General features: G+C 41.5%; 1 protein-coding gene across 3 annotated transcripts in view; it reads right to left on the reverse strand.

Annotated features, from left to right (window-relative positions):
- Window positions 1-11,156, reverse strand: part of PIWIL4 (piwi like RNA-mediated gene silencing 4) — a 69,997-nt gene extending 58,841 nt beyond the window's left edge. For all 3 annotated transcript variants that reach the window (XM_006018646.2, XM_025197860.1, XM_025197859.1), the window contains exons 1-7: window positions 11,052-11,156; window positions 10,446-10,551; window positions 9,649-9,780; window positions 8,180-8,394; window positions 5,682-5,803; window positions 2,108-2,188; window positions 171-368 (exon numbers count right to left, since the gene is read on the reverse strand). In XM_006018646.2, the coding sequence (XP_006018708.1) occupies window positions 171-368; window positions 2,108-2,188; window positions 5,682-5,803; window positions 8,180-8,394; window positions 9,649-9,780; window positions 10,446-10,551; window positions 11,052-11,156 (959 nt within the window). The remainder of the gene's footprint in view (window positions 1-170; window positions 369-2,107; window positions 2,189-5,681; window positions 5,804-8,179; window positions 8,395-9,648; window positions 9,781-10,445; window positions 10,552-11,051) is intronic.
- Between the last annotated feature and the right edge of the window lie 2,816 nt (window positions 11,157-13,972).

Here is a 13,972-nt window from a genome sequence, read left to right on the forward strand (position 1 = left end):
CCCCCATTTTTTTTCTGGCATGCCGGCACTCCAAGGTAGACTGTGGTTTTTTTGGCACTCAGGCCAAAAAATGCTGCCTACCCCTGCTCTAAAGTCACCAGGCTTAAAAAGTTCTAGGTGACAAAATGTATGAATCCACATCACAGCAAAGTAAAAGGCAACATCTTTACCTGGTCAAGACAATGAGCCCAATTAGCTCCTTTTCACATGTTTCGGTGAAGCGTGCTCTGTCGCACCTTGTATACAGGTCAGTCATGAACTCCAAAACAGTGTCATTGCAAAGCACTTTATGGCTCACATCAGCACTCAACATTACTCTGCTCTCAAACTGTGAAATGGAAATGGCAAATCCTGGCCAAAGTGTCAGCCTTAGGGAATACAAAGAAAAATATTTTCAATGCTATTTTGTCAAGCACAATGTTCATTCAGAACCAACAATGTGGTGTCACTTTCCAGTTAAGTTTTGTACTTCGTAAGTATTATTGCTACTCAGGTTATTAAACAGTGGAAGACCTTCTTTCATTGATGAGCAAAACAAGTGGATTTGTTAATACTGTAAAACCCAATGCTGCTAAAAACAGATGTGAGGATGTGTGCTACTTTCTGAAAATAACAGTAAACCTGTTATCAGTCATGTCTCTCATTTGCCTTTTTCCATCAGCTGAAGTCCTCAGGATTACTTATGATTTCTTTATCCAATACTTTTTTTTAATATTAAACACATGCACCACAAGGGGAACAGACAGGACACACAGCAAACAACCTAACCATTATGTTAAAGTCATGCACTCTCTTATGTGTGATATCTCTGATCCTATAAATCTTTCATTCTGTTTCTACCCAGTAGGCCAGTTTCAAGAGGGTAGGTAAAGCGCACCTCATCCCAACAAAGCCTATAACCTTGTTGCTGGAGCAGGTAAAAGATACAGCTTTGAACCCCCTCAGGCTGGGCCCAGAACACCCCTCATTTTCTGAGCCAATATTCTGTATCCACAAACACACACGACTAGAAGGGGCCACCTGAGCTATCATGTCCAATGCCTTGTGTCTGTGCACACCTCTTTGTCCTTCCCACACACTGCAGCTACTCAGTACTCTCTAAAAGGCCTTACAAGTAAAAAAGGTACCACAAGTAAATAAGCAGAGAAGGCAAAGAACCCACTGCAGGACCAAGAAATTAGCTATATTAAAATATGCTCAGAGAGGAGCATACATGCATGACATGCTGCTTGCTAACCTGACCTAGGGAAGTATTCCTTCCACCCAACTCTGGAGATCTACTTGGCCCAGAGATTATGAGTTAAACCCTCCACCCAGGTACCACTAGGCTGGTTCATAAAAGTTCATCACCAGCAGTGTATTAAAATAAAGCAGGTGCCACTGCATCTTGTGAGGCGTCTGTTCTTGCTGACATGTGTTAGGCATACTCCAAGTGTGCCTATTCTGATGACAGGTGCTACCCTGTGTAGGTTGGGATCTAACAGGGCTGGGCAGAAGCTAGGCACCTAGCTGCTTGGGTCACAAGAATCCTAGTCGTGCTCAAAATGGCAACTGCAGGTGCCTCTAGAACTTGCAGGCCAGATTGGTGGGGGAGTCACACATGTATAACTGGGAATTATACTGTTTTATCTTACATCCACACATACCTATAGCCATGGTAAAGTACACTATACCTCCACAATATGGAATAAGTGTGAATAAGTGTGCATGTGCTTCTGCGCACATGGCTATGTTGGAGGGGTTGGGGGAAACATGACACATACAAAAGGATAATTCTTGACATGTAGAAAAGTTCAAGGGAGACAAAAATGCACAAATATGCAAGGAATATAGTTAGCACCCTAGGTCCTTCAAGAATCTATATTATTAATTAAGGCTATCTAAAACACAATCATAAAGTTCAGACTTGCATAGGGTGCTGGGTGTTCTGTTTATATGTATGGTTCAGAAATCATGTACAATGGAAGACCTCATAAAGTACAATAAATGAGCACAACCATGTGTAACAAAATGGCCAAATGTGGTATAGAGATATGAGAAGACGAAGACCATAAAGCATTGTCAAAAGCACTGAGTTAAGCAGGGAGAAAACAAAATAAAAACTTACCTGTGTTGGGGAATTACCACTGGTTCTGAAGGACTGTAGAAGTTCTGTCCAACTTGATACAGGGACAACTTTTTCAAAACCCTGCGGAGCAACAAAGATTTCTAAATGAATCACATAACAGAAAGTGACATCAGATAAACTTTGGTCAAAGAGAACATCAATTATGTAATAAACCAATAATAACTTTAAAATTAAGTTTTAAGTTAACCAAATTTGTATCAGGCTATAAACAGATGTCGAGTTTGTCCTGGATCAGACAAACCCAGGGTCTGCCCAATACCGCCGCCACCTCTGCCCCCCTCACCTGCCCCTGCCACGCCCCTTACCACTTATCCTCCAGCCCTGGCTCCAGCCCCACTCCAACCTGGGGCATGGAGTACTTGGTCACTTTGGCCCCAGCTCTGGCTCCAGAGCTAGTGCCAGATGGCCACTACCGCAACCACTGCTATGTGGCCAGGTAGGGGCCAAAACGATCATGTGCTTTGTGTCCTGGGTTGGAGTGGGGCCAGAGCTGCAGCTGAAACTGTACCCAGATGGTAAGCAACAGGGAGTAGGGGGGACGACAGAGATTGCAGGGGGCAGGCACCACCCAGGAAATCAGGCACCAGGGGCACAGGCATGGTGGGGCAGAGGAAGGGATGGCAAGTGGCAGGGAGGCAGATGCCGTGCAGGGGGGTACGCACCAGGGTATGCAGGCACTGGGGAGGGGCAGGGTCAGACTCCCCTACTACCTGCCTCCTACCACTGCCTACCCTGCTGCAACACTGGGTGCAGGGTGACAAATTCAAGATGACCCTCTAATGATTAGATTCTATACATGGAAAATTTAACAAATTCCTAAATTTTCCATGTACAGAATCTAACTGAGGGGCATCTTAAATTCAAAGTCGTCTTGAGTTTATGCATATACAGTATATCATCAAACAAAAATTGACTTCTAATAACTGCATGGGTTCAAAGAGATTATTTGAAACTAAAAGTCAAAATGTACCTAGTAAATCCTACAATTTATGGTAAAGAAAAATAATAAAAAAGGAAAAAGGCTAATCTCCACTCCACTAACAAGTAATCAAAAGAAAAAGAAAGCAATAGTTCAGAAGACATCATCAGTTATAATACTTTAGTATGTAAAGTCCCCAAAGCAAAAACTACTCTAAATTTCAAACTCTGATACTTATTTGGCTGAAATAAGAAATTGGTTTGTGTGTGTTATGAAGATTTACAGAGTCTCATAAAGCTAGTTACTTTTATTGAGATGTCATCAAGTTACTGTATATCTGCTGCCAAAAAACAAATCCATCTAGATTATTCTTACAAAACAGATTATAGTCACACACACAAAGAAACAGCTCCCATATATGATCTATCTGGCTCACACCCTGAGTGTCTGGGAGAAAAAGTAAAAACCTGCACAAGTTCAAAGTTAAAGTGGAAAGTACTACTACATCTGGAAACTGTAAGTGCAACTGTAGCCTTAAGAGTAGGTAACAAGTTGAAATAGCAATACTTTCTTGATGTTATCATCACTTGCATTCTGAATTGAACAGATACACCAGAATCCCTCCACTCTTACTATACCAGTCCCTCCCTCTTGCACTCCCCTACCCTCTCCCACACACAATAAATGTGAGAAAATGTAAGCATTAAACAGTGCAGAGCAGCATTTTACAATAGGTTAGATTGGGAAGAGAAGAAAGACAGAACGGTCCTAGATTCCAACACACACAGTCTTTAATAACCAGCAGAAATGCATGTACAATGTCTGTCCTTATTTCCATTAAAAACAAGTTTCTCCTTAATAATAAAGCATTCCAAAACAATAACAGTCAAACCAATTAATACTCAAACCAATTAATGAACTTGTGCAATGGTTAGACTTACTCAGCCTCAGTTATCTTGCTTTATTCCACTAATTGGGCATTACTTTTAATAATCTAAAAATGCAAGGCTTCTCATGTCTTACATTCTAATTCAAGTTATAATCGGGGATCCTGGTTTCCTCTGATAAAAAAAAAAAATCCTTAATTTTCAGATTAGAAAAAGTAACCCAAAACCCACATTTTTCCATGATTAAAATGAAACACCACTAATATATATATATTAGTGGTGTTTCATTTTAATCATGGAAAAATGTAGGATTTGGGTTCCTTTTTCTAATCCAAAACTTGGGGATTTTTTTTAAATCAGAGAAAACCAGGATCCCTGGTTATAACTGAAGAAGAAAATAAGTCCTTGAACAATTTAAGAAAGGCATCTCAGGAACAATACCATTTTTTTTTCAAAGTAAGAAATATCAGAAAAGAGTAACCTGAAAGAACCTACCAAGGTTCTATTCTAGCAATAAAGGAGCCACAGACATAAATCAAAATACCTTACAATATATTATTTGCCTCATTTACAATATATGAGTGAGTAATTAAAAAATAAATTGGCTCTATGTAGCCTCTTCCATTTTCAGAGCTCAAACATTTATCCATCCAAAAGGTTTTTCTATTCTGCTTGGAAGCACAACTGCCCCCTTATAATATTTAGGTTAGGAAAGATTAAATGCCTGAACACAGGAAGGTCCCAGTTCTGCTCCTAGTCACATCAAATCAAACAATTCAGAAACCATTCTATTCTCTAATATGAATTTAAAAAACAGCAAATCTTGGATATCAAATTAAATTTCCTCTTGTGCAGAGGCCCTACACAAGACCTCATGAATCACTTAAATATCACTTAGCACTTGCATTAAAAGTTTTGGTAGCACTTAAACAGTAAGTAGAAAATTGTACAGGCCCATGCTACCAATACAAATTTTACCGCAAATGGTTTGCATTTCCTATAGAGAAGACTGCTTTGACATGGACAAGATAGATACTATGGGTCACTACTTGCCAATTAAGAACCGTCAGAGAGCTAGGACATCTGAGTCCATTTTGGGTTTATGGGTAAGAGAAGTACAGTACTTTATGTTACATTACATTGATGGGCCTTTTTCTCCACCAGACCTTAAATACCAAAATAGTATCAACATATTTTGTAAGCACTAGGTTGGGTGAAATTTGCATTTTCACTCACATATTTATAGATGAACCATGACTAAACCATGGTTACTTAATTTGTATTTACAAACACACGCGCATAACTTTTTCAGTATGCTTAAATATGTAGCCCTCAATGTCAGAACTACCAACTAAATTTTAACACACAACTTGGAGAAAATCTTAACCCATGGTTACTTAAAATTATGGAAAGAGATGCAAGCTCTTTCCGAGATGACCTGAGAATGATTTCAATAAAAGTAAAAATACAATTTATGAAGCTTCTACATTATGTTTTCTAGGTAACAGGGGAAAATAAAGTCACAATTGCCCTATGGGAAGCAGCTGCTCTGAAATAAACGGTACTGAGACAGAAATTTATAAAAATTAAAAATGTATGACTGCTTCTGGTTATCAGTTTTTCATAACAGGATAATAATAATAAAGTACCATAAACCAAAAGATTTTCAAAACATTAACAAAAATGGAAAGAGTCAAAGATTACTAAATGTAAAAAAAAAACAAACCCCATTCAAAAAATCTCTTACTTCTTGAAGATGATATTGAAAAACTGAATGCAGACTGGAGAACTGGGTGGTAACTTGCTTTTTAGTGTAATGGTGATTTTTACTCTCTCGCCCCTTTTTGTTTCAGTCAACAATTCTGTGACCTAAGGGGGTGGGGGGAAAGGTAAGAAAAAACAACAATATCAAATGAGTATTTTGCCCTGAATGATGTAAAAGAGCTACTGTAAGAGCAGCTCAGCAGTCAGGCCTTAAAATTAGCAAGTCCAGAGCACTGTGATTTTTGTCACAATTTTCACTCTTCCTAAACAGACCTTTCTTAAAACACAAAGGCCACTGCCTACCTCAAACATATTTCCATGCTGGAAAACTGCTGCTATAGTACCACTCTTAAAAATGCCCAGAGGTTTTATTTTCCCCATAAACAAAACTAAAGAACTTGTTGGCCTGCAAGCGGTTTTTGCTCATTCCCCTTTTGTTTTATTACAATCTAAGTTCCAGACTACTGACTCTTGGAATAGCAGATATGTTACTAAAAAGGTCTATAAAACAAAGTGCTTGCAAGTTCATTGCTTGCAAGAGCACCAAATGCAGGATAACAGCATGGTAGGACTGCAAGCGACCTCACGAGGTCATCTAGCCCAGCCGCCTGCTCAAGGCAGGATCATCCCTGAGTAAATCATGCCAGCCAAGTGTCTGTCTAACCCAGTGGCACTCAACCTTTTGGCCTTGTGGGCCAGAAGAATGGGGCAGTGCCAGTTCATGGGCCGGATTGAGCGCCTTGATCCAGGATCAGTGCTGGGAGTGAGCCCTGAGGCCTGGCACCACCCCCTCTCACCAGGATTGATCCCTGAGTGCTTGGCACCCTCCTACTACTGAGCACTGGGTTTAGGTCCTGGGGGACTGGCACTGCCTCCCTCCTGGCCTACCACATGACAGGATTGGGCCCTGGGGCCTGGTGCCACCCCAACCCAGGTCTATACAATGGGATTGGGGGCCAATCCAGGGCACAGGGCTCCCCAGTGCCACTGCTCTCCTGCTGCCAAATTTCTAGACCTGCTAGGAGCCCCATGGGCCAGATGATGCAGCACTGTGGGCCAGATTTGGGTTGAACATTCCTGGTCTAACCTGTTTTCTACTCAGAGGCAGAAAGTTCCCCCAAATCTCAAGCCTAAATTTCCCCTGCTGCAGCTTGAGGCCATTGCTCCTAATCTTGTCCCCTACAGCCACAAAGAAATGCCCATCTCAGTGCTAGTAAGTCTACCCAAGGTGGCAGATGGTTATGGCTTCTGGCTGAGTGGCGTGCATGCATGCAGCTACACAGTGTGTTTGAGTGTGTCACTATTGGGGGTGGTAAGTTTGCAGTCTAAACACAGTCTATAGATAGTGTACACTAGCAATCTTAATATGGTAAAATGAAGCTGCTTCAACATATTACGTGAAGTTCCAAAAATATGAACTGCATATCAAGTATGCAACTTTTTTAATTTTTCCTTTTTTTTTTTTTTTTTTTTTTTAAGAGAGAAAAATTCTTCTGTATTTTTAAATTTTGAGAAGTATTAGAAAGACAGTTCTCGTAACCGAAAACCATCTACTAACATGAACAGAAAGAAAGGAATTTTCTTCAAGCATAGACTGTTAAAATTTGCTTAGACATGCAGCTTTATGAAATGTAGGCAACGAGGCAGGCAAGACAAGAATGCAGGCAAGACAATCATGAAGGCAGGGGACAGGAGGGTTTCAGTCAAAGGGATTGGGACAAGCTCTTTTCCTACTGAAAAGTGCCATCTTTGTTATCTTCACACAGCAGACATGCCTTTGTTTTTAACGATCCCATCCAAAGGACCCACACACCAATGGCATGTCAGTGCACTTACCTTGGAAGGATGAAGAGTTGATTTGATTCTACTAGAATTGAAAGTGAAGTTCCAGGAAACATGGGGCACTTAGACACATACCTTTTTGTACTGCGATGCACCAGAGATCTGGCAGGTCCGCACACAAGCTGATATGCACTGTGCTGCTTCGCGTGCAGTTGTATAAGCAGCGAAATGCATGTCAGTGCACAGAAAAAATGGCGGCAGCGTGCTTTTGAACTAAAACATCTCCAATGTGTTTTAGTTCAAAAATGCACCGCTGACACTTTCTCAGCACTGACGTGCATTTCACCATTTCTACAACTGCATGTGCTGCAGCGCCGGGAGCTTTTAAAAGTGCCCAGCACTGCAGCGCAAGCATGTGTTCAAACGCCCACAGGTACTATACTATTGATGTTAACATGACTAAACCCTAAACCAAAGTCTTTCAGCAACAAGCACTGCCTATGCAATACTAGACTAACTTCACCAAGGAATTGGTTTGGTCATAAACAAAGGACTTAAACTGCTTTAAACAATGGAAGCAAATGTTACTGATGATGCTGGTAGTTGCCCCTCTTTCAGTGTCCCAGGGAAAAAAAAGAACAGAAATTACAACTACCATGACTTTTCTTTAATGTACAGAACATAAGCAGATCACTTTACCTGGTTTTCCAGCTTTTGAGAAAGAAAAAGAATGACTCCATCAAATGCTTTAGCTTTTCCAAGAAATTCAGCATGGCTGTAGAGCAATGCAAGGCGTAGACGCCTTGACTCAAACTCTGGGTTAAAAGTCACATGGTACTGGTAAAGCTGCCATTCCCTAGGAAGCAATAAGCTGTAGAGATTTGTAATTACTTTCACCGGGATTCCACTGGAGCCTGCAATAAAACATTTATGTTGACTTAGTTTTCCTCATTTTTTTCAGACAGAATATTATTGGCAGGGATATAGTAAGCAATGTTAAATAATTATAGATGATACCTTTTGCATGTTACTGTCTGGTAACTTTAGAAATTTCTTTGAAAAACCTGGATGATGCCAGCTTATATGGGTTAAGTTAGGTTAGTCTCTCTCTAAAAAGAGCAGTGTTTTTAAAAATGCTTCTTATTACCCTATTGTCCAGTTGAGATAAAATATGATAGACAAATACAGTTGCTGAACTTCAGCAGATGGTTTGCTATGTCATGAAACAATACACAATCATGATATAGCAAACTATTTTTTATTTGTTCCTAAGCATAATTCCCCCCACAGAAGTTCATATTAGTTTTGAATAAGAAGTAATATTCTGCACTGCTATATCACATACAACTAGAGCATCTCGGGAATTTAAACTTGAAAGGATTCAGACAACAAAACTAGGAAGTAAGATATTATCCCCATTTTACAGACTGAAGGACATAGGCATGGAATGGCTATATGCATAATTTCCACAAAGTCACATAAAGCTTGTACCAGTCAGTAACAAAACAAAGATCTACCTCCTGGTTCTTTGCTCTAGCCCAAGACCACCTTTTCAGCATAGTAGATTATTTAAAAACAGAATATATTTTTCTATGAAAGAGGAACAAAACAAAATTCTCTTAACTATATAATGGACAGATACAAGATGCTTGGTCCTGAGCAATGTTAAAAATCTACTTTAAATCTGATAACAAGACAAGCAGCTAAAGCTTCTAAAACCTAATACTTCATTTCACAAACACAAAACATATTTAATTCATACGTTAGTAGAGAAATCATATTCTGTCTATATTAGCTATGATAAATAATTTTCCCCAGTTAAGTATAACAACCCATTGGATCCAAAAATATCAAGAGCATCAGCCAGAACACATTAAGCAAAAATGCAGTATTGTCATGTCAAGGAAGCAAAAAGGTTGAAAAACATTGTACAAATAACACAATAGAATTGGGATGTTTTAAATACTAGGCCTCTCTGAACAGTCTCTTGACTGCAGGAAACTGCTTTCTGGGCACCTTCCCCCAACTCAAAATTAAGCATTTTGCACCACCATATTTTCAGATTTCCTGATAGTGACCATAATCTACGAATCTGCTCTTGAGAAGTACAGAGCTCCAAGGCATAGTATACTGACAAAGCTAATGTGAAGGAAAAGGAGTTACTCTACCTGTTTTACAGTCTCGGACATGTGCTATAGTCTTTCTAGTATTTATTCCCAAATCTGGAAAGTCATATCGGGTCCTTCCCCCTTTCCCCAACACTGCACCCTGAGACTTGGACTCTCCAGCAGAAAAGTCACCTTGAACAGAAACAGAGAGTGAAACACGCAATTATTCATTCCTTGTGGGTCTCAAGAAGTGAGCTCAGAAACCAGAAACAGGGACATGGGTACTTTTATTATCTTCAACCTTTTATGGCTTTCAGTTTTGGTAATTCATATTGTAAAGCATGAGCATATTTAATTAGATTGTATTTGGAAAGTAGCACATAAAATACAGTATAATATGCCAAATCAATTTATAATAAGCAGAGTCTGAGCCACTGGGCTACTGTCATAGTGATATTATTCATTTATTTATTCCTTAAGAAATTCAAAAGATAAATTCCTGTTTATAAAGACATCATGGTATTTGCAAAAATGGTATACATGCTGTACAGTTCTTTATGGCCTCCACTTCATCTACTGGCCTTTATTAAACCTTAATATATTTAGGTAGAAGAAAAAGCCATTTAATTAGGTACCATACTCTTTTAATATCACTATTATTTATTTGTATTGTGGTACTACCCCAGTCATAGACCAGCACCCAATGTTTTTAGGACCCATACTAATACTAAAGAATAAAAAAAAGACAACTCCTGCCCTGAGGACTTAAAATCTAAGTAGAAGAAATAATTGTAATATAATTATTTATAATCATATAATTTTAATAATGAATTAAAGCAACATAGCTGTGCACTTACATCTCTGAGAAAGTCTTGCTGCTCCACCATGGGCAGAGCTGGTTGAGGCCTCTTCCTCAGACACAAAAGTCCCAACAACTTGGGAATCATCGCTCCTAGAGTAATCCTACAAAATACAGATAACAGATCTCCATAAACGCAAGCTTGTATACATAAAAAAACCACAACATTTTGTATCTGGCTCATTGTCACAATACTTCAAGACAGGTATAGGCATGGAAGAACTAATATTTCCCTGAGAGTGGCCAAGTGAAGCACAGCCCAAAACTGAACACTGTGCAGAACACAAGTAACAGAATAAAAATAATGCTGCTTAGCTTTAAGCATGTACAAAAGTCCCTCTTCAATAGGACTTGGGCACAGGCTTACAATTAAGCAAGTGTTGAAGTGCTCTGCTGAACTGGCATACAGTGAGTCCTGGATTTAGAGAACTGAGAGAGTTTCATGGAAGAGCAAGTCAAATGGTAGCAAAAGGCGGCCTCTGAATCAGCAGCGGCAAAGAGAAAACAAACAAACTGCTGGCCCAGTATTTCAAACATGTCTGCTTTCTTTGGAAAATCCGGCCACCCCGTCCCTGCCCCGAGCAGGCCTCGCTCCCGGGCTGACCTTCCCCGTAGGCAGCGCTGCAGGTGCAGGTGCAGGCGGAGGGCCCCCACGCACCGCGCCGCGCCCGGCCTGTCCTCTGCCTCTCGCCCGCGCCCGGCCACTCATCGCGCCCGCCGCGCGCACACACGTGCGCCCCGTGGAAGCCCGACTCGGCGGCAAGCCACGCCCCTCAGTGGCGAGGCCACGCCCTCCCGCGGGGAAGCCACGCCCCTCTCCGTCCTGGGTTCCACCAGGGCTGGAGCGCAGGGGTGGTGGGCAGGGGCGGTGCAGTCCCTGGCCGGCCCTCACGCAACGTGTCAGCACAGAGCCAGGTCTTGCTACAGGGCAGCCTTGCCCTGGAGGGGGTAGAGCTCCCTCGGCCTCTTGTGGGCTAGATCCAGGGCTGGTGCCCAGCCCCAGGGGCACCGTGTAATGGAGGGCGTGCCCCACTCTAATGCCCTGCGGACAGGACATCCGATGAGTCTTGTAATTAGCTCCCCGGTGGCCGCTTCTAGTGCAGGGGTGGGCAAAATGCAGGCTGGATGTGGGCCTCCAAGTCATTCTATGTAGCCTGCCGGGCCCCTAAAAAAATTTAGAAAATTAATATTTATCTGTCCCTGTCTGCCTATCATGTGGCCCTCCATGGCTTGCCAAAACAGTAAGCAGATGTCCGCCCGAAATAATTGCCTGCCCCTGTTCTAGCGGGAGGATCTTGGCTACACACCTATGTCATGAAAATGGGGAATGTCTCCCTAGCCTGCTCCTGTGGCCATTGGCTAAGAGCAGGTGAGACTCAGGGGCATCCGAACCCCAAGCCTTGGCTTGTGCATCCACGTAGGATGCCTGCCAGTGGATTTGGGAGCATCTGAAGCGCCAGGTTGAAAAGTCTGGGGTGGAGGATGCTTGCCAGTTGTAGCATCACGTATGGGGTCTGAACGATGGAGTTTTGCTCAATTGAAAGGATTCAGAACTGATTTGTCTATGATTTGACCTGGAATCTGAAAAATATTCTCCCCTCCAAAAAAGCTCCCTCACAACAGAGCTACCACGTGTCTAGTGGGGAGCCAGCCAAGGAAGGTCACTTCACAGTAGAGGTACAGCCTGGCACCAAGTCACTTCACAGCAGGGTGCAGTCCAGAGTCAGGACAAAGACCCCAGGCACTGCAGCACAGTGCCAGGGCACCCGCTTGGGGACAGGTCATGCTGCTGGAGGAAAAGAAAAGGAGTGATCCCAACATCTGTGAGGCATTTTTATTAGCAGTTAGCTATCAAAGATGCGGCGCTGAAGGATGAGTCTGTGCTAAAATGCGTGGGATGATTGCAGAGCTTGTCAGCGTCTCCCCACTTGTCTTACTTTTATTAGCTCAAGTATTGGAGTAAAGCAGCAGCAAAGCAACCCACGCTTCAGCTACGGTGGTACCAGATGGCTTGAGCAGCCAGGGCTGAAACTTGTGGTGCCAGAGCTTCACTGCTACTGGTACCTGAGCTAGCTAGATTAGAGCTGTCACTGGTGTGCCTACGTGAGCTGTAATCACACTTCAGTAGTTAGAGTCACTCTAAAATATACGGTATATTTACATATATAATCATAGAAAAGTAGGGCTGGAAAGCACCTTCAAAGGTCATCTAGGAATAGGTGTATCATCCTGATTTTCACCCACTCACTGAGGGAGAGGTCACATGCATCATGTGGGCATTTTACCTCTTTATTAGCCAGGAAGGAGATGGGTTTTATGGGCCCTGAACATAAAATGAGCTACAGAATGAATTTGTAAGTTGAATCCTGTATAAAAATTTCCCCAGAGGCAGTCTAACATTCTACAGTCAAGTGATAACAGTATCTGGAGGAGATTTCTTATTATCTGCATTAAAGAAATGTTGTGCATTTCATCAAGTCTCTCCCTGTTTGCTATTGATGTCCAATGAAATCAACAAATATAGACACGTCTACATTTTCCAGTTTTCATTTTGTTTAAAGCCTGTGACACCTGCTTCTAATATATGCTGAATTCCCCATATGTCATGAGCAGGAGGGGTAAAACACACCCATGAGGTTTGTGCGTTAAAGACTCTCATGCCTTCTTTGTTTTCCTTCAGCAGAGGCAAGAAATTTTAGAAACTTCCCAGGCTCCCTACCTAGACTGCATTTTCTAACTCTAGCCTGTTCCCATGTTGGCTTAAAGCTGCACCTCAAATCAACCTGCATTAATTTATGTTGTAATATGTTAAAGGCACATATAGTCCAAGAAAGGATTGTATGTTTGCATACATTTAAATAAAACATATAGAAACATAACATTTGAAAAATTTAGTAAGACTAGGGAGTCAATAGCAAAAACAAAGGGCATTTATGGATGTCAACCAAGAAAATAAGCAGCGTTGTTCCATGTTTTAATAGCGACCATTCAGTTTTCAAGAGGTATGCACATTCCAGCTCTCATCACTAATTCGACAGTGGAAAAAAGGTCATCAGCCAATGCTACTGCCAGTGTCCAAGCCAAATAAAATATTTTACAAGTGGGAGAAATCAATATTTCCATTTATCCATGTACATAAATTATAGCATAAACACAAAAATTACTTTGTAGACCTGCAGTTGCCCCCAATTTAGAAGCTGAATTACTTATTTGCACCAACTAGAGGTTGGGATGAGATTTGGCTAAAACTCAAAGCCCTCATTATATTTGATCTCAGTCTCCTTAGTTGTGTTCTCTAATAACTTTCGAGAAAACAGGTCGCTGGTAACAGGGATCTGGCTGTTTGCTCCATGCCTGACCTGATTGGTGAAACGGAACAACTATCCCAATGTCTAGATGAACTTGGAAGCTGAATGAGGGTCACCTGGTTGCGATTCTGTGTGGAAAATGACTGAGACAATATACATAGTTTCATAGTTGGTAGGGTCGGAAGAGACCTGAGGAGATCATCTAGTCCGACCCCCT

The sequence above is a fragment of the Alligator sinensis genome, unplaced genomic scaffold (genome assembly GCF_000455745.1).
Source record: "Alligator sinensis unplaced genomic scaffold, ASM45574v1 scaffold116_1, whole genome shotgun sequence".
NCBI lineage: Eukaryota > Metazoa > Chordata > Crocodylia > Alligatoridae > Alligator > Alligator sinensis.